The sequence below is a fragment of the Nicotiana tomentosiformis genome, chromosome 12 (genome assembly GCF_000390325.3).
Source record: "Nicotiana tomentosiformis chromosome 12, ASM39032v3, whole genome shotgun sequence".
Taxonomy (NCBI): Eukaryota; Viridiplantae; Streptophyta; class Magnoliopsida; order Solanales; family Solanaceae; genus Nicotiana; species Nicotiana tomentosiformis.
Genome location: NC_090823.1, coordinates 121306621 through 121327260, shown reverse-complemented (window position 1 = coordinate 121327260; position 20640 = coordinate 121306621). Strand labels below are relative to the sequence as shown.

The 20640-nt window shown below is 36.5% G+C and overlaps 2 protein-coding genes across 2 annotated transcripts; both read left to right on the top strand.

Moving 5' to 3' along the window:
* The first annotated feature begins 2227 nt into the window (after positions 1–2227).
* LOC104117435 (early nodulin-like protein 19) lies at positions 2228–3556 on the top strand. The gene is made up of 2 exons (XM_009628490.4): positions 2228–2464; positions 3023–3556. Exons 1-2 carry the CDS (start codon positions 2308–2310, stop codon positions 3370–3372), a joined length of 507 nt encoding a protein of 168 aa, XP_009626785.1. The 5' UTR covers positions 2228–2307; the 3' UTR covers positions 3373–3556.
* Positions 3557–7055: 3499 nt separating this feature from the next.
* Positions 7056–20236, top strand: LOC104117436 (dehydrogenase/reductase SDR family member FEY-like). Its single transcript, XM_009628491.4, has 2 exons — positions 7056–8135; positions 20062–20236. The coding sequence occupies exons 1-2, from the start codon at positions 7233–7235 to the stop codon at positions 20230–20232; spliced, it is 1074 nt and encodes a 357-aa protein (XP_009626786.1). The 5' UTR covers positions 7056–7232; the 3' UTR covers positions 20233–20236.
* Positions 20237–20640: the final 404 nt, after the last annotated feature.

The following is a 20640-nucleotide window of genomic DNA, read 5'->3' as shown; positions in this document are numbered from 1 at the left end:
CTGAAGTTCAGCAATTACAAAACAAAAACTTCAACTCCTGGAATGCTGAAGTTCAGCAATTACAAAATAAAAACTTCAACCAAAATATGCTGTAGTTTTATTGAACTGAAGTTTGTCATTGCACTATGAACTGAAGTTTGCATGATTGCCTTTGCAAGTCATGCCAAACTTCAAGCAAAAATATCTGAAATTTTGCTACACTTCAGGACAAACTTCAGACATAAATTTTTGCTACTTCAGGCCCGTATGTCTGAAGTTACGAGAAAAGTGGGTACGTTTGTAATTTTTTTTGCAAAACGGGTATAAATTAAAAAGTGATCCAAAAACTGAGTATAGATACAAATGCCCCGTTTTAAAGACCAAACGTCAGACAAGTCTTTCTTTTCTTCTTAAACTATGTCACATAAATTAAAATGGAAGGAGTAGTAATTTTTCATCATTTTGCCTTAAGATCAGAGCGGATGTAGAGCTCCAGAAATGGATGCAAGTACGTACATCTATTGTTATCAGTACTAGAAATACCTTGTTCAAGAACTTTATAAAATGTAAACATTTATAATTACTATAATTAGTCACACGAACTATTACACAAGAGTACTGAGTTCAATCACCACAAATTTAAAGCCTTTCCCTCTGTTTAGACTTGTTTTAAGCTTCTTAATTTTTTCGGAAAAGGGCCAATACTACCTTCGGACGGTTCGATTCGGTACAAATATGTTCCCCGTCCACCTATTGAGCCAAAAATGTCCCCACCGTTATCTTTCTGGCTCACTTATGCCCCTACGACTAACGATCAATGCCAAATAAAAAAGTTTACTTAAATTACACGTGGCAAATTTTTATTGGTCCAACTTTAAACTATGACCCCAATTAAATAAACTCACCCTTAACCCTTTTTTTACCCAACCCAAAAATCCGACCCACCTAAGAAAAGGCCAAACTCGATAAAAAAATTAACTTCTCCACCTTTTCAACTCTACTATCACCGGCTGTCACCACCCACCATAACCATGATTCTCATTTTGCTCCATTCCTACATTTTCAAACAATAGCAACAAGAATATTATGCTAATAGAAAGGATCCGTTAGAAAATCTTTAATTTTTTTCGATTTGATATCCTTTTTTTGTTGTAAAATTAGGAGTTTGTTCAAGGAGGAGTACCTAGGTCATAAATATTTTATTTTCTACAATAAATTACCATTTGGGTTTAACAATTTATTAAGAGTTTGTAAAATTTATAAAAATTGTGAAGAAAAAATTGGACTATTCCGAAATTTAAAGCCCATGAATTCATAATGGGTTCTTTGATTATCTTATGTGATGAGAAAGAAAAAAAGATTTACTATTATAAGTGACATTTGAATGTGAAAATTAAGGTCTTTTGACGAACATTTTCGAAAAATGACAACTCCAATGGTAAATGTAAAATGATGATACAAATATGAAAAATGATCAAAACTGCCCCTAAACTAAAAATGTGGTGGCAGCGTGATTGCTACTGAGGAAAGGGGATGGTGGCAGCTATGATGATGGTAGAATTGGAAAGATGGAGAAGATAATTTTTTTGACAATCAAGAGTTTGGCCATTTTTCAAGGCGGGTCGAATTTTTGGGTTGGCTAAAAGAATGGGTTAAGGGTGAGTTTATTTAATTGGGGTCATGGTTTAAAATTTGACCAATAAAAAATTGCCACATGTAATTTAAGTAAAACTTCTTTTTATTTGGCATTGAGCATTAGCTATAGGGGCATAAGTGACCTAGAAAGATAACGATGGGGGCATTTTTGACTCAATAGGTGGACGAAGAGCATATTTGTACCAAGTCGAATAATCTGCGGGCAGTTTTGGCCCTTTTCCGTGATTATTTTTATACAGATATAGCAGCCTCTAGAGGGTGCAAACAGTGGTGCAATTTTTTCTTTTTCAAAAAATGCGTGCAACGGTATTCTCGTCCACTATTTTTTTCGACTCGCTCTGTTTAAAAGAGTTTCTTTAATTCTGCGTCTTTCAAACAGATTGGGCGGGTAACAGCCAAAAACGAATTTAACAATAGTATGATCCATTAACTTTTGGTAAAAAAATTGAGGAAAATGTACATTATACGAGGTGTATGCGTGATAATTCCTAGTATAAAATATTACAGTATAGTTACCATCTAATATAATGATGATTTATCAAACTTTAGCTTTGGATCCGTTATATAAGGTATGGTTGTGTAACCTAATTTTAAAGTTAAGTAGTGTAATTAAAAAAGTAGGAGCTGCTAAGCCTTGTTTCCATTCAGCTTATCAGTATCTCTCCCAATTACATGGCTCTCAACTGTGTACTCTTCTTCCTCCTCGCCGCCTTTGCCACCACCGTCTCCGCCACTGACCACATCGTCGGAGCTAACAAAGGTTGGAACCCCGGCATCAACTATACTCTCTGGAGTAGCAACCAAACATTCTACGTCGGTGACCTAATCTGTACGTTTTTTTTTATTTTTAATTTGTACGTAAATATTTACGGACTTTTGCTTTCCTGATCACTTGTCTATTTATTGTTTGCTTGAGACTGGAGAGCATTTAGGTATCCAAAAGTCATGTTTATAAACTATTCCCGTTGCTTCAATTTAGATAGCGCAGTCCGTGATATATGTGTGGCTATAGAATCTAAGTTTAAAATTAAATTATTTCGAAATATAAAAATATGTTAATTCTTTTTTGAAAGTAAAATGTGTCATTTAAATTAAAAAGGAGAGAGTAGAATACATCGTGGTTACTAAAAATTAAAGAAGAATAAAAGAGGAGAAGATTGATTAATTTAATGCATGTTAACTAAGTAACTTTTTTCTTAACTTCAAAATAATTTTTCTAATGCAATTTAGTTAAAGTAGGGACTTTCATAGCAGGTTCTTTACATTGTTTTCCAGGTTTTATTGCATGCACTTACCTGATTTTGTAACAATATTATCACTGGTAGTACACAAAACTTAACCAGATCGACCCTTTCTCTAACTTGGCTATTCCATGTTTTTTTGGCAGCATTTAGGTATAAAAAGACACAACATAACGTGTTTGAAGTGAATAAAAATGGATATGATAACTGCATAATAGAGGGTGCATTTGGGAATTGGAGCAGTGGAAGAGATTTCATTTTGCTGAACAAGTCCAAGAGGTATTACTTCATTTGTGGCATTGGCGGCTGCTCTGATGGTATGAAGGTTTCTGTTGTAGTTCACCCTCTTCCACCTCCTCCACCGTCACCGTCAGCCATCGCCGCCATGCATTCTTCCGAAAAGGCAGCTGCTCCGACGACAGTTGGTGGTTTCGAGTCACTGGTTGTAAGGTTGATGTTGGTTGGATTGATGGTATATGGATGTGGTAGGATTTAACGAGTTTCGGCCAAGAATCCTATGCTAGTTAGCTGTGTTATGAAATTGCGGCAGCCAGTGTTTAAAATCACTTGTTTGTAATTGTCATTTTGATTCAACTTCATGTATTTAATTTGTTGCTGTTCTGTCATTTTAGTTGAAATTAAATTTGTTTTCACTATCAAAGATTTCTGTTGTAAGTTTATTTCTGTATTTGTTTCTGTTTCCTATTGTTTTATGAGTATTTATTTTGTTGAACGAGAAACTAGAGTCATACTTCTTGAAAGTAAGTAGAAAAGAATAGTCTGGATATATCATCTTGTAAATTTCACAAATAGTCACATAATTATATATTTTTTTGTATCAAAATCACATAACTTTATTTTGTCACATAAAAATCACAACTTAATCACCACGTAACCAAATGGTTACAATAGCCGGAAATGTAAACTTCTGATGGGCTTAAATATTTTTTAGTGAGTGGCACATCTCATTTTTTTTAAAACCTTTTTTAGACAAATGACCTTTGGAACAAAAAATAATCATTTGGATGTGCAAATCCTATGTATCTTTTAGTGTCGCGAGGAGGCTCTCCAAAAAATTAACATGTACATAAATAACTTTAACCATCAATACGCGAGTATTTAAATAAATATATAGAATGTTTTTAGTTAATAACTTCAGCGGAAGCAGGCAAGTCTGCTTTATTATCTAGAATCTTTTTTCTTTTTATGCATTAATTCTATTGTACTAAATATTGTAGAAAATTAAATTGATTATTTGGCATTTGTTAATGCCTTAATGGAGGAATGCTTTTCTGCACTAGGTACATGCATCAAACAATTAAGTGTATTCACTTTAACAATGACTAATTACATACTAAAGGAAAATGCTTAATTATTTGCACCACATCAATAAGTGCATTACGTAACAATGACTAACTAATACTCTTAGGGGTTGTTTGGTTTGAATACGATTTATGCCGGGATAAGTTATGCTGGGATAAGTTATGCTGAGATTAGTTATTCTACTATTATTTTTTATCCACTGGTTGGTATGTTGTATTAAAAATGACAATTGCATAATTTCTAAGAAGAAGGTATAAGTTATCCCGGCACTAATGATCCCACCCTCTATAAGGTATAAGTTATCCCGGTACTAATTATAATCCCGGGATAACTTATACCAGATTTACTAACCAAACAAAGTATTAAGATGGTATTAAATTTTTATACAAACACTATACCTTCTTATATCTCATACCAAACGACTTGACATTTTTTTATAACCAAACAAAGTCTTACGTAAATTTATCCAAGTATAATGACTTGACATTTTTTTTTCATACTCGACTATAATCAGTTGACAATTTTTATTTAAAAAGAGAGACAAAAGAGCTTTTTAATAGAGCCGTCAATATGGGCTTTGCCCATTGGGCCAATCCAGTCCGTGATTTAGTAGGATTGAGCTAAAATTTTTGGAGCCCATTTAAAAATGAGGCTTTTAAGTCGTGCTCGAGTAAGCCCCTGCCCGTGAGGCTTGACTAAGGCTGGGCTGGGCTGGGCCGGCCCGTGTGCCTAATAAAAATATGTATTTAATATACATAAAATATAAAAATTATATGACACAAAAAAATATCAAAAAGAAGAGTATCCCAAGCTTAAAGTTTATTAAGTTCATCATATTAAAAGATCAAAGTCTTAAAACGTTAATTAGTTTTAAAAATTTAATTATTCTTAATATTTAACTAATTAATATTGCATACGAATTGTAGATGTAGATGAAAGTGAAGATATTAAGACAACCTTCTCGCAAGTGTTTGATGAAGATGAGGTGTTGGATATCCCATAAGCGTCATGGACGTTCTCTTGAATAGTCTTGTCTTTTATTTTTTTAGTATTTATTATGATATATTGGAACAATATAAAAAGTTATTAAGTTTTGTGAAATTTTTTCAATAAGATTTTTTTAACTTTTAAATATTTATCTTATTTTACGTTAGAACTTAAAGAAAAAATATAAAATTATATTTAAAAAATGATGGGTCGGCCCGTGGGGGCCCGCAACATACGGAAAGTGCACAATTAGCCAGTAATAATACATGTATTTACTTTTAAGCCACTGTTTAAAATATCTTTAGTCTTTAGCCACTGCTTTAATAAATTTTTACCCGGTCGGACGAAAATACCCTTCTGCTCATAAAGTTCAGGATCAAGTGTCCTTAACTTATGAGCTTGTTACTATAAGTTCAGGACTAGCTGTCCTTAATTTATAAGTCTAAGTTTAGGACTACCTGTCCTTAACTTTTGAACTTGTAACTCTAAGTTCAGGACTACATGTCCTTAACTTTTGAACTTGGAACTTGAAGTTCATGACTACGTGTCCTTAATTTCTGTGCTTGTAACTCTAAGTTAAGGACTACCTGTCCTTAATTTCTATGCTTGTAACTCTAAGTTAAGGACCAAGTATCCTTAATTTTTGAACTTCCAACTCTAAGTGTCCTTAACTTATAAGCTTGTTACTGTAAGTTCAGGACTAGTTGTCCTAAATTTATAAGTCTAAGTTTAGGACTACCTGTCCTTAACTTCTGAACTTGTAACTCTAAGTTCAGGACTACATGTCCTTAACTTTTGAACTTGGAACTCGAAATTCAGAACTACCTGTCCTTAATTTCTATGCTTGTAACTCTAAGTTAAGGACTACATGACCTTAATTTCTGTGCTTGTAACTCTAAGTTAAGGACCAAGTATCCTTAATTTTTGAACTTCCAACTCTAAGTTCAGGACTAAGTGTCCTTAACTTATGAGCTTGTTACTGTAAGTTCAGGACTAGTTGTCCAAATTTATAAGTCTAAGTTCAGGACTACCTGTCCTTAACTTCTGAACTTGTAACTCTAAGTTCAGGACTACATGTCCTTAACTTTTGAACTTGGAACTCGAAGTTCAGAACTACATATCCTTAATTTCTGTGCTTTTAACTCTAAGTTAAAGACCGAATGTCCTTAATTTTTGAACTTCCAACTCTAAGTTCAGGACCAAATGTCGTTAACTTATGAGCTTGTTATTGTAAGTTCAGGACTAGATGTCCTTAATTTATGAGCTTGTAAGTCCAAGTTAAGGACTACCTGTCCTTAGCTATTCCGATAACCAAGGACACAGTTTCTTTCATTTATTTATTTTCTCATCCTGAAAAATGAATCTTATAGAAGTACTTGCCCCAAATGAAAGCGACTGCTAATAAACATTTGTGCCAAGCTCAAGAAAAAGATAAAAGAATCATATTGAGTATAGACTAGTGTGGAACATGAATCATTTTAACATTAGAACTTCCAACTAAATCCACCTGAGAATGAGAAGAAACGCAGTCGTCGGTATAAACACTGCATTTCCGTTTGGGAAGGAAAAGAGATAGAAGAAAGGGTAACACCATCTTTTCATATTAATTTTAATAGACTAGTAACTACTTTTGCTTAGCATTAAAAATGTTAGATAAAAAGTAAATACCACTTTAAAAAGTGGCTATCCCACGCAATTTTTACTGCATAAGGCTAGGATGGGCAGACTATTATAAGGCCCATCAAAATGATGGGCTAGTCCAGCCCAACCCGTCAATTGCTAAAGCCCACACTGGGTTGGGATGGGACCCGCCCATATTGACTGCTCTACTTTTTTGATGGTTTAGAGCATTGAATAAATCTTTTTCTGTTCCGGAATATCTGCCAGTCCTTTGCTTCTCCCAATTGTTTGTTTCAACAAGTGATGAGTTGTTATTTCACTTAAATTATGTTTCCTTTCGATCCGATTTTTATCTATTTCTGAATCTCACATTCATTATTTCTTTCAGATCTTTTGTTGGTTTCATCATCTGCTGCTTTCACATTAATGAGGAAAGAAAAAACAAGATTAGGATGGATAGAATGGTTACAAGGATGGTATCGTTTGACATGTGAAACACTATTTCAGAAAATCAATGCTAGGAATTTACAGGACCCTTTGCCTTTGCCTCCTTTAAATGGCCAAACTTGCATTGTAACAGGAGCTACAAGTGGCATTGGACTTGAAATTGCTAGGCAATTAGCTGAGTCAGGTGCACATCTTGTCATGGCCGTAAGAAACACAAATCTTGCATATCAAATCATCCAAAAATGGCTAAGAAATGAACCCGACTCTAGGTCCCTAAGCATCGATGTTTTAGAACTCGATCTCCTTTCTCTTGAATCTGTCGTAAAATTTGCACAAGAATGGAATTCAAAATCAAAACCCCTACATGTGCTCATCAATAATGCTGGTATTTATTCCATAGGACAACCTCAGAAATTTTCTAAAGACGGGTACGAAACACATTTACAAGTGAACCATCTTGGCCCTGCATTACTCTCTATTTTGCTCTTACCTTCACTAAAAAGAGGTGCTCCAAGTAGAGTTGTTAATGTGAATTCGCTTCTGCATACAGTTGGTTTTGTTGATTTCCAAGATATGAATTTTATAACAAAAAAGAACAAATTTTCGAGTCGAAAGGCTTATTCAAATAGTAAGCTGGCACAAATTATGTTTAGCAGTATGCTTCAGAAATACATACCAACTGATGCTGGAATTTATACGTTATGCGTAGAGCCAGGAGCTGTACGGACAAATGTTACGAGGGATCTTCCTAGGATTTTGAATATTCTTTATCAGAAAATGTTTTTTTTCATGTTTGATGCTCAACAAGGTTCAAGAAGTGCACTTTTTGCAGCTACTGATGTTGATATTCTAAAATATTGTGGAAAGTTGAAGGCAGAAGATGTTATTCCCGTCAATATTCCTGTATTTGTAAATATTAATTCTGCAAAATATAAGTTAACGTAATGAAACAATAATAATAAATTCGAGCCCACTGAATTCACAGTGTTTCATTAAGGAATTTAATCCCCTCCTAGTACCCAAGGTAATGGATTATTTCCTCCCAGGATAGAACGAATAACACACTGGTGTAGCGGTACTTCAAACCCCAGTGTTTCGGCGAACACAAAGTTCGGTAGCAAATCACACTTACAGTTGCTTTGTTTGAAGTTAAAAAACAATGCAGAACGAAGGAGTATATACTCAGAAAAACGTATGGAAGTTCTGAGAGGAAGGAATGCAATGTATAGCCAATTTGTTGAGCGAATTGTATGTTGAGTTTTTGGTATCTTTCTTCAACATTTGCTGCTCATATATATAGCAGCCAAGAAGGAGTGCAAGACCAAACGTCCACCCTTCATGGTGGAGCAAGCATTACATGTTTGTGGAGCAAGCACTTCATGTTTGTGGAGCAAGCACTTCATGGTGGGAAGACCATTATCCGGCTGCCAAATTATCAATACACGGATTGGAAAATATCCGTTTACAAATACGGATAATCTTACGTTAATATTTACTATTAACAAATAAATTTGGTCCAAAAAATTAATCAATCAATCGATCATTTGACCAAATCCAAATCCAAATCCGAATCCGAATCCGAAGCCGAAGCTGAAGCCGAAGCCGAAGCCGAAGCCGTAGCCGTAGCCGTAGCCGTAGCCGAAGCCGAGCCGAGCGAGCGACGACGACGACGGCGCGAGGCTTGCTTTCTTCTTAACTCTTTAAGAGCTACAAGAAGAGCAATTATATATATACCCACCAAAAATGTCTTCCACTTACAATATGGGACAATGTCTCATTGTTAAGAGGGGAAAACTTAAAATTTTACTCAAAATTTCATTTTCCCTCCATTTCCCATTCACCCTCATTTTAAGAATATTACATCTTAAAATAAAACCTCAACAATCCCCCACATGAATGGGGAATGGCTATATCACGGAAGTATGCATGAAAAACTGTGTGATTTACAAGCAAGGATTAATTGCATCTGGATAAGTAGGTTTCCCTTTGAACTTTCCGTAGTAAACTTATGTCGGATATACTCGGTCAATCGGTAGATTTGATATCTTTGAACCGTCGATCTTTGGTGTATACCTAGACAACCATAAGTCACACAATCAACCCTTAACCGTCTTTGGTTCTCATTGTTGTGTTCGTTTCAGCCATGAACACCGCCTGGTTTCATAAGTGCGTAGAGAACTGGCCTTACAAAGTTCTCCTTGAAGCGGCTCACACTTCACACTTAAATAGGTGATTCCTAAACGTGTCATCCTGTAGATACACTATTTGATATACCCCGTATCAAATTTAGAAATTATTAAAAAGCCTTAATGCTTTATCCTTGGTACTGAACATTGTCTCATCACGAGAATGGACTAAAATTTTATTTGACAATGTTGAACCGTCATTAATGACTTTGTTTGATCTCTTTGAACCTAGATCTTGGGATCTCCAGTCTTCTAGGTAGAGTTACCGCCACAATGACTTGTTCTCGGCCATAGCCCCATTCCCCTTGATGATTTCTCAACTACCTCTCTAGTTAGGCCTTTTGTAAGTGGATCCGACACATTATCACTTGACTTTACATAGTCAATTGTGATAATTCCTCTAGAGAGTAATTGCCTAACGGTTTTATGTCTTCGTCGTATATGACGAGATTTACCGTTATACATGACGCTCCCAGCCCTTCCAATTGCCGCTTGACTATCACAATGTATGCATATTGGTGCCAACGGTTTGGGCCAAAATGGAATGTCTTCCAAGAAATTCCGGAGCCATTCAGCTTCTTCACCGGCTTTATCTAAGGCTATGAATTCAGCCTCCATTGTAGAGCGGGCAATACATGTTTGTTTGGACGACTTCCAAGATACCGCTCCTCCACCAATAGTGAATACATATCCATTCGTGGACTTAGAATCAGTTGAACCGGTGATCCAATTTGCATCACAGTATCCCTCAATCACCGCAGGGAAATTACTGTAGTGCAATTCAAAGTTCTGGGTATGTTCTAAATATCCCAAAACTCGTTTCATTGCCATCCAATGAGATTGGCCTGGATTGCTCGTATATCGACTCAGTTTACTTATAGCACAAGCTATGTCTGGTCGTGTACAATTCATGATATACATTAAGCATCCCAATACACGAGCATAATCCAATTGTGATATGCTTTGGCCTTTGTTCTTTGCTAATGCAAGATTCACGTCAATTGGAGTCTTTGCAACTTTAAAGCCCAAGTGCTTGAATTTTTCAAGTACTGTCTTAATATAATGAGATTGTGACAATGCCAGACCTTGAGGAGTCTTATTGATCTTAATTCCCAGAATTAAATCAGCAACTCCCAAGTCTTTCATATCAAACTTGCTATTGAGCATACGCTTAGTAGCATTTATGTTGGCAATGTCATTACTCATTATCAACATATCATCCACATATAGGCAAACAATGACTATGTGATTTGGAACATTTTTAATGTACACGCATTTATCACATTCATTTATCTTAAAACCATTTGACAACATTGTTTGGTCAAATTTCGTATGCCATTGTTTGGGTGCTTGTTTTAGTCCGTAAAGAGACTTAACAAGTCTACATACCTTCTTTTCTTTACCTGGAACCACAAACCCTTCAGGTTGTTCCATGTAAATTTCTTCCTCCAACTCTCCATTTAAGAAGGCCGTCTTAACATCCATTTGATGAATTTCAAGACCATACACTGCAGCTAATGCTACTAACATCCGTATGGACGTAATTCTTGTAACTGGAGAGTATGTATCAAAGTAGTCTAGACCTTCTCGTTGTCTATACCCTTTGACTACGAGCCTTGCCTTGAATTTATCAATAGTGCCATCATCTTTGATTTTTCTCTTAAAAATCCATTTAGAACCCAAAGGTTTATTTCCAGGAGGAAGATCAACCAATTCCCATGTATGGTTGTTCAATATGGATTCTATTTCACTATTGACTGCCTCTTTCCAAAATAATGATTCCGAAGAAGTCATAGCTTCTTTAAATGTTTGAGGCTCATTCTCCAATAAGAAAGTCACAAAATCTGGTCCAAATGAAGTAGACGTTCTTTGACATTTACTACGTCTTGGATTCTCCTGATTACATGTACTTTCTTTTGTTTCTTCCCGAGGTCGTTTAGATCCTTCACCAAACGACTCACATTCCTTTTTATACGGATATATATTTTTAAAAAACTCAGCATTATCTGATTCTATAACCGTATTATTATGAATGTCGGGATTTTCTGATTTATGAACCAGAAATCGATATGCTTTACTATTTGTCGCATATCCTATGAAAACACAATCAACGGTTTTCGGTCCTATCTTTACCCTTTTGGGTTTAGGAACTTGCACTTTTGCCAAACACCCCCACACTTTAAAATAATTCAAGTTGGGCTTCCTTCCTTTCCATTGTTCATAAGGAATGGATTGTGTTTTGCTATGGGGCACTCGATTTAATATTCGATTAGCCGTAAGAACGGCTTCCCCCCACAAGTTCTGTGGCAAACCAGAACTTATCAACAACGCATTCATCATCTCCTTTAATGTGCGATTCTTTCTTTCCGCAATCCCATTAGATTGGGGCGTGTAAGGGGCTGTTGTTTGATGAATAATTCCATATTCTAAACATATTTCTTCAAAAGGAGATTCATATTCACCACCCCTATCACTTCTTATCATTTTTACTTTCTTGTTAAGTTGCGTTTCAACTTCATTTTTGTATTGCCTGAATGCGTCTATTGCTTCATCTTTACTATTCAGTAAGTAAACATAGCAATATCGAGTACCATCGTCAATAAAAGTTATGAAATACTTCTTTCCACCGCGAGATGGTATTGACTTCATGTCACAAATATCTGTGTGAATTAAGTCTAAAGGATTTGAATTCCTTTCAACTGACTTATAAGGATGTTTAACATACTTAGATTCCACACATATTTGACATTTTGATTTTTCGCATTCAAACTTGGGCAGTACTTCCAAGTTAATCATTTTCCGCAAGGTTTTATAATTGACATGACCCAAACGTACATGCCATAAATCATTTGACTCAAGTAAGTAAGAAGAAGCTGAAATATTATTATTATTTTCAACAACCATTACATTTAGGTTGAAAAGGCCCTCGGTGAGGTAACCTTTTCCCACAAATATTTCATTCTTACTAATTACAACCTTGTTGGATACAAAAACGCACTTAAAACCGTGCTTAACAAGAAGTCCAGTAGAGACTAAATTCTTTCTCATTTCGGGAACATGAAGGACATTGTTCAAAGTCATGACCTTGCCAGAAGTCATTTTTAGAAATACCTTCCCATATCCTTCAACTTTTGCTGTTGAAGCATTTCCCATATAAACTGTCTCTCCGGGTTCAGCAAGAGCATAGGTAGCAAAAGCCTCTCTAACTGCACAAACATGGCGAGTGGCTCCTGAATCAAACCACCACAGTTTAGGATTTCCCACCAAGTTACATTCAGAGAGCATGGCACACAAGTTATCAACATCATCATGGTTTACTACCATGTTTGCTTGACCCCTTTTCTTGTCTTTCTTCGGAGCACGACACTCCGTAGATTTGTGTCCGGTTTTCCCACAGTTGTAGCAGTTTCCACTGAACCGCTTCTTGCTTGGGTTGTATTTCGGACCAGAAGCCTTCTTCCTCTTTTTGTTAGCTTCAACAATATTTGCTCCCATTATTGTTGAATTTCCACGGCCTCTCCTTTCAGCAGCTTTATTGTCCTCTTCGATTCTCAACCGAACAATGAGATCTTCAAGGGACATTTCCTTTCGTTTGTGTTTTAAATAATTTTTGAAGTCCTTCCACAACGGAGGCAACTTCTCAATCATTGCTGCTACTTGGAATGCTTCGTTGATTACAAGACCTTCAGCAAGTAGATCATGAATAATCACTTGCAATTCCTGGACTTGAGTAATAACAGACTTGCTATCTATCATTTTGTAGTCCAGAAATTTTGCGGCAACGAATTTCTTCATCCCGGCATCTTCAGTCTTATATTTCTTTTCAAGCGCATTCCACAATTCTTTGGATGTCTCCATGCTACTGTATACATTATACAGATTATCATCCAGTCCGCTAAGAATATAATTCTTGCATAAAAAATCAGAATGCTTCCACGCTTCAATCACGAGAAAGCGTTCATTATCTGGAGTTTTATCCGGCAGATCAGGAACATCTTCCTTGATGAACTTCTGTAGACATAACGTAGTTAAGTAGAAGAACATCTTCTGCTGCCAGCGTTTGAAATCAATCCCGGAAAATTTTTCGGGTTTTTCTGCCGGTGCCAACGCCGGTGTTCGGCTTGTCGTTGCGTTGGCAGTCGCCATCGGAACAGCTTGGTTTTCGTTTTCAGTCATCATCTTTTTCAGAAAAGAATGACACAAACAAACGTTTAATACACGTTTTCAAACTGGAGTAAAAATCACGTAGATTTTAATATCCAACAAAATGCCACGAAGGCTTAACTCTCCAAAACGGGAGTACACAAACCACAAAGGTTTTAGTTTGCAGAATAATAAGAATAACACAAGTACAGAAATAAATATTAAATTCCTTAAGATTGTTATTCCCGTCAATATTCCTGTATTTGTAAATATTAATTCTGCAAAATATAAGTTAACGTAATGAAACAATAATAATAAATTCGAGCCCACTGAATTCACAGTGTTTCCTTAAGGAATTTAATCCCCTCCTAGTACCCAAGGTAATGGATTATTTCCTCCCAGGATAGAACGAATAACACACTGGTGTAGCGGTACTTCAAACCCCAGTGTTTCGGCGAACACAAAGTTCGGTAGCAAATCACACTTACAGTTGCTTTGTTTGAAGTTAAAAAATAATGCAGAACGAAGGAGTATATACTCAGAAAAACGTATGGAAGTTCTGAGAGGAAGGAATGCAATGTATAGCCAATTTGTTGAGCGAATTGTATGTTGAGTTTTTGGTATCTTTCTTCAACATTTGCTGCTCATATATATAGCAGCCAAGAAGGAGTGCAAGACCAAACGTCCACCCTTCATGGTGGAGCAAGCATTACATGTTTGTGGAGCAAGCACTTCATGTTTGTGGAGCAAGCACTTCATGGTGGGAAGACCATTATCCGGCTGCCAAATTATCAATACACGGATTGGAAAATATCCGTTTACAAATACGGATAATCTTACGTTAATATTTACTATTAACAAATAAATTTGGTCCAAAAAATTAATCAATCAATCGATCATTTGACCAAATCCAAATCCAAATCCGAATCCGAATCCGAATCCGAAGCCGAAGCCGAAGCCGTAGCCGTAGCCGTAGCCGAAGCCGAGCCGAGCGAGCGACGACGACGACGGCGCGAGGCTTGCTTTCTTCTTAACTCTTTAAGAGCTACAAGAAGAGCAATTATATATATACCCACCAAAAATATCTTCCACTTCCAATATGGGACAATGTCTCATTGTTAAGAGGGGAAACTTAAAATTTTACTCAAAATTTCATTTTCCCTCCATTTCCCATTCACCCTCATTTTAAGAATATTACATCTTAAAATAAAACCTCAACAATCCCCCACATGAATGGGGAATGGCTATATCACGGAAGTATGCATGAAAAACTGTGTGATTTACAAGCAAGGATTAATTGCATCTGGATAAGTAGGTTTCCCTTTGAACTTTCCGTAGTAAACTTATGTCGGATATACTCGGTCAATCGGTAGATTTGATATCTTTGAACCGTCGATCTTTGGTGTATACCTAGACAACCATAAGTCACACAATCAACCCTTAACCGTCTTTGGTTCTCATTGTTGTGTTCGTTTCAGCCATGAACACCGCCTGGTTTCATAAGTGCGTAGAGAACTGGCCTTACAAAGTTCTCCTTGAAGCGGCTCACACTTCACACTTAAATAGGTGATTCCTAAACGTGTCATCCTGTAGATACACTATTTGATATACCCCGTATCAAATTTAGAAATCATTAAAAAGCCTTAATGCTTTATCCTTGGTACTGAACATTGTCTCATCACGAGAATGGACTAAAATTTTATTTGACAATGTTGAACCGTCATTAATGACTTTGTTTGATCTCTTTGAACCTAGATCTTGGGATCTCCAGTCTTCTAGGTAGAGTTACCGCCACAATGACTTGTTCTCGGCCATAGCCCCATTCCCCTTGATGATTTCTCAACTACCTCTCTAGTTAGGCCTTTTGTAAGTGGATCCGACACATTATCACTTGACTTTACATAGTCAATTGTGATAATTCCTCTAGAGAGTAATTGCCTAACGGTTTTATGTCTTCGTCGTATATGACGAGATTTACCGTTATACATGACGCTCCCAGCCCTTCCAATTGCCGCTTGACTATCACAATGTATGCATATTGGTGCCAACGGTTTGGGCCAAAATGGAATGTCTTCCAAGAAATTCCGGAGCCATTCAGCTTCTTCACCGGCTTTATCTAAGGCTATGAATTCAGCCTCCATTGTAGAGCGGGCAATACATGTTTGTTTGGACGACTTCCAAGATACCGCTCCTCCACCAATAGTGAATACATATCCACTCGTGGACTTAGAATCAGTTGAACCGGTGATCCAATTTGCATCACAGTATCCCTCAATCACCGCAGGGAAATTACTGTAGTGCAATTCAAAGTTCTGGGTATGTTCTAAATATCCCAAAACTCGTTTCATTGCCATCCAATGAGATTGGCCTGGATTGCTCGTATATCGACTCAGTTTACTTATAGCACAAGCTATGTCTGGTCGTGTACAATTCATGATATACATTAAGCATCCCAATACACGAGCATAATCCAATTGTGATATGCTTTGGCCTTTGTTCTTTGCTAATGCAAGATTCACGTCAATTGGAGTCTTTGCAACTTTAAAGCCCAAGTGCTTGAATTTTTCAAGTACTGTCTTAATATAATGAGATTGTGACAATGCCAGACCTTGAGGAGTCTTATTGATCTTAATTCCCAGAATTAAATCAGCAACTCCCAAGTCTTTCATATCAAACTTGCTATTGAGCATACGCTTAGTAGCATTTATGTTGGCAATGTCATTACTCATTATCAACATATCATCCACATATAGGCAAACAATGACTATGTGATTCGGAACATTTTTAATGTACACGCATTTATCACATTCATTTATCTTAAAACCATTTGACAACATTGTTTGGTCAAATTTCGTATGCCATTGTTTGGGTGCTTGTTTTAGTCCGTAAAGAGACTTAACAAGTCTACATACCTTCTTTTCTTTACCTGGAACCACAAACCCTTCAGGTTGTTCCATGTAAATTTCTTCCTCCAACTCTCCATTTAAGAAGGCCGTCTTAACATCCATTTGATGAATTTCAAGACCATACACTGCAGCTAATGCTACTAACATCCGTATGGACGTAATTCTTGTAACTGGAGAGTATGTATCAAAGTAGTCTAGACCTTCTCGTTGTCTATACCCTTTGACTACGAGCCTTGCCTTGAATTTATCAATAGTGCCATCATCTTTGATTTTTCTCTTAAAAATCCATTTAGAACCCAAAGGTTTATTTCCAGGAGGAAGATCAACCAATTCCCATGTATGGTTGTTCAATATGGATTCTATTTCACTATTGACTGCCTCTTTCCAAAATAATGATTCCGAAGAAGTCATAGCTTCTTTAAATGTTTGAGGCTCATTCTCCAATAAGAAAGTCACAAAATCTGGTCCAAATGAAGTAGACGTTCTTTGACATTTACTACGTCTTGGATTCTCCTGATTACATGTACTTTCTTTTGTTTCTTCCCGAGGTCGTTTAGATCCTTCACCAAACGACTCACATTCCTTTTTATACGGATATATATTTTCAAAAAACTCAGCATTATCTGATTCTATAACCGTATTATTATGAATGTCGGGATTTTCTGATTTATGAACCAGAAATCGATATGCTTTACTATTTGTCGCATATCCTATGAAAACACAATCAACGGTTTTCGGTCCTATCTTTACCCTTTTGGGTTTAGGAACTTGCACTTTTGCCAAACACCCCCACACTTTAAAATAATTCAAGTTGGGCTTCCTTCCTTTCCATTGTTCATAAGGAATGGATTGTGTTTTGCTATGGGGCACTCGATTTAATATTCGATTAGCCGTAAGAATGGCTTCCCCCCACAAGTTCTGTGGCAAACCAGAACTTATCAACAACGCATTCATCATCTCCTTTAATGTGCGATTCTTTCTTTCCGCAATCCCATTAGATTGGGGCGTGTAAGGGGCTGTTGTTTGATGAATAATTCCATATTCTAAACATATTTCTTCAAAAGGAGATTCATATTCACCACCCCTATCACTTCTTATCATTTTTACTTTCTTGTTAAGTTGCGTTTCAACTTCATTTTTGTATTGCCTGAATGCGTCTATTGCTTCATCTTTACTATTCAGTAAGTAAACATAGCAATATCGAGTACCATCGTCAATAAAAGTTATGAAATACTTCTTTCCACCGCGAGATGGTATTGACTTCATGTCACAAATATCTGTGTGAATTAAGTCTAAAGGATTTGAATTCCTTTCAACTGACTTATAAGGATGTTTAACATACTTAGATTCCACACATATTTGACATTTTGATTTTTCGCATTCAAACTTGGGCAGTACTTCCAAGTTAATCATTTTCCGCAAGGTTTTATAATTGACATGACCCAAACGTACATGCCATAAATCATTTGACTCAAGTAAGTAAGAAGAAGCTGAAATATTATTATTATTTTCAACAACCATTACATTTAGGTTGAAAAGGCCCTCGGTGAGGTAACCTTTTCCCACAAATATTTCATTCTTACTAATTACAACCTTGTTGGATACAAAAACGCACTTAAAACCGTGCTTAACAAGAAGTCCAGTAGAGACTAAATTCTTTCTCATTTCGGGAACATGAAGGACATTGTTCAAAGTCATGACCTTGCCAGAAGTCATTTTTAGAAATACCTTCCCATATCCTTCAACTTTTGCTGTTGAAGCATTTCCCATATAAACTGTCTCTCCGGGTTCAGCAAGAGCATAGGTAGCAAAAGCCTCTCTAACTGCACAAACATGGCGAGTGGCTCCTGAATCAAACCACCACAGTTTAGGATTTCCCACCAAGTTACATTCAGAGAGCATGGCACACAAGTTATCAACATCATCATGGTTTACTACCATGTTTGCTTGACCCCTTTTCTTGTCTTTCTTCGGAGCACGACACTCCGTAGATTTGTGTCCGGTTTTCCCACAGTTGTAGCAGTTTCCACTGAACCGCTTCTTGCTTGGGTTGTATTTCGGACCAGAAGCCTTCTTCCTCTTTTTGTTAGCTTCAACAATATTTGCTCCCATTATTGTTGAATTTCCACGGCCTCTCCTTTCAGCAGCTTTATTGTCCTCTTCGATTCTCAACCGAACAATGAGATCTTCAAGGGACATTTCCTTTCGTTTGTGTTTTAAATAATTTTTGAAGTCCTTCCACAACGGAGGCAACTTCTCATGAATAATCACTTGCAATTCCTGGACTTGAGTAATAACAGACTTGCTATCTATCATTTTGTAGTCCAGAAATTTTGCGGCAACGAATTTCTTCATCCCGGCATCTTCAGTCTTATATTTCTTTTCAAGCGCATTCCACAATTCTTTGGATGTCTCCATGCTACTGTATACATTATACAGATTATCATCCAGTCCGCTAAGAATATAATTCTTGCATAAAAAATCAGAATGCTTCCACGCTTCAATCACGAGAAAGCGTTCATTATCTGGAGTTTTATCCGGCAGATCAGGAACATCTTCCTTGATGAACTTCTGTAGACATAACGTAGTTAAGTAGAAGAACATCTTCTGCTGCCAGCGTTTGAAATCAATCCCGGAAAATTTTCCGGGTTTTTCTGCCGGTGCCAACGCCGGTGTTCGGCTTGTCGTTGCGTTGGCAGTCGCCATCGGAACAGCTTGGTTTTCGTTTTCAGTCATCATCTTTTTCAGAAAAGAATGACACAAACAAACGTTTAATACACGTTTTCAAACTGGAGTAAAAATCACGTAGATTTTAATATCCAACAAAATGCCACGAAGGCTTAACTCTCCAAAACGGGAGTACACAAACCACAAAGGTTTTAGTTTGCAGAATAATAAGAATAACACAAGTACAGAAATAAATATTAAATTCCTTAAGATTGTTATTCCCGTCAATATTCCTGTATTTGTAAATATTAATTCTGCAAAATATAAGTTAACGTAATGAAACAATAATAATAAATTCGAGCCCACTGAATTCACAGTGTTTCCTTAAGGAATTTAATCCCCTCCTAGTACCCAAGGTAATGAATTATTTCCTCCCAGGATAGAACGAATAACACACTGGTGTAGCGGTACTTCAAACCCCAGTGTTTCGGCGAACACAAAGTTCGGTAGCAAATCACACTTACAGTTGCTTTGTTTGAAGTTAAAAAATAATGCAGAACGAAGGAGTATATACTCAGAAAAACGTATGGAAGTTCTGAGAGGAAGGAATGCAATGTATAGCCAATTTATATTTACTATTAATCCGAAGTCGAAGTCGAAGCCGAGCCGAGCGAGCGACGACGACGACGGCGCGAGGCTTGCTTTCTTCTTAACTCTTTAAGAGCTACAAGAAGAGCAATTATATATATACCCACCAAAAATGTCTTCCACTTCCAATATGGGACAATGTCTCATTGTTAAGAGGGGGAAACTTAAAATTTTACTCAAAATTTCATTTTCCCTCCATTTCCCATTCACCCTCATTTTAAGAATATTACATCTTAAAATAAAACCTCAACAGAAGAGTGGCCTGTTTGTGCCTTCATTGGTTGCCATTGTAAACCTACGAAACCTAGCAAAGAAGCATATAATGTGGGAACTTCTCAACAAGTGTGGGAGAAGACATTAGAAATGGTTGGTTTTTCTATAGATGCTGTTGACATGATTTTTCAAGGAAAAGAAATTCATTGCTGCTAACAAAGATCAGTAAGCATGTACCTCCGTACTTATACAAAAAGTTTTTTTTAAAATCCTATTTACACAATATAATTTTCCATAGATTCAACTGAACCCATAACTTTCGCTACCCAAAAAATCATTAAATATGTACAAATAATAAAATTTGAACCCATTAAATTAGATGAGACATGATAGAATTGTGAATTTGAACCTATAAAGTTTAAATTCTGAATTCGCCTTTGGCTCTGCCCGGCCCTCAAGAGGGAAGATCCGTAGCGATAATTTTGTCTATATTTTAGCCATACATATTGGAATTCTTTGAAATTAACCATGTAAAAGTAATTTCTTATCTGATCACATGTAGTTTTATAAACATTTGGTTGTTTGTTATACACCACAAAGTAGGATACTAACATTGAAAACGGT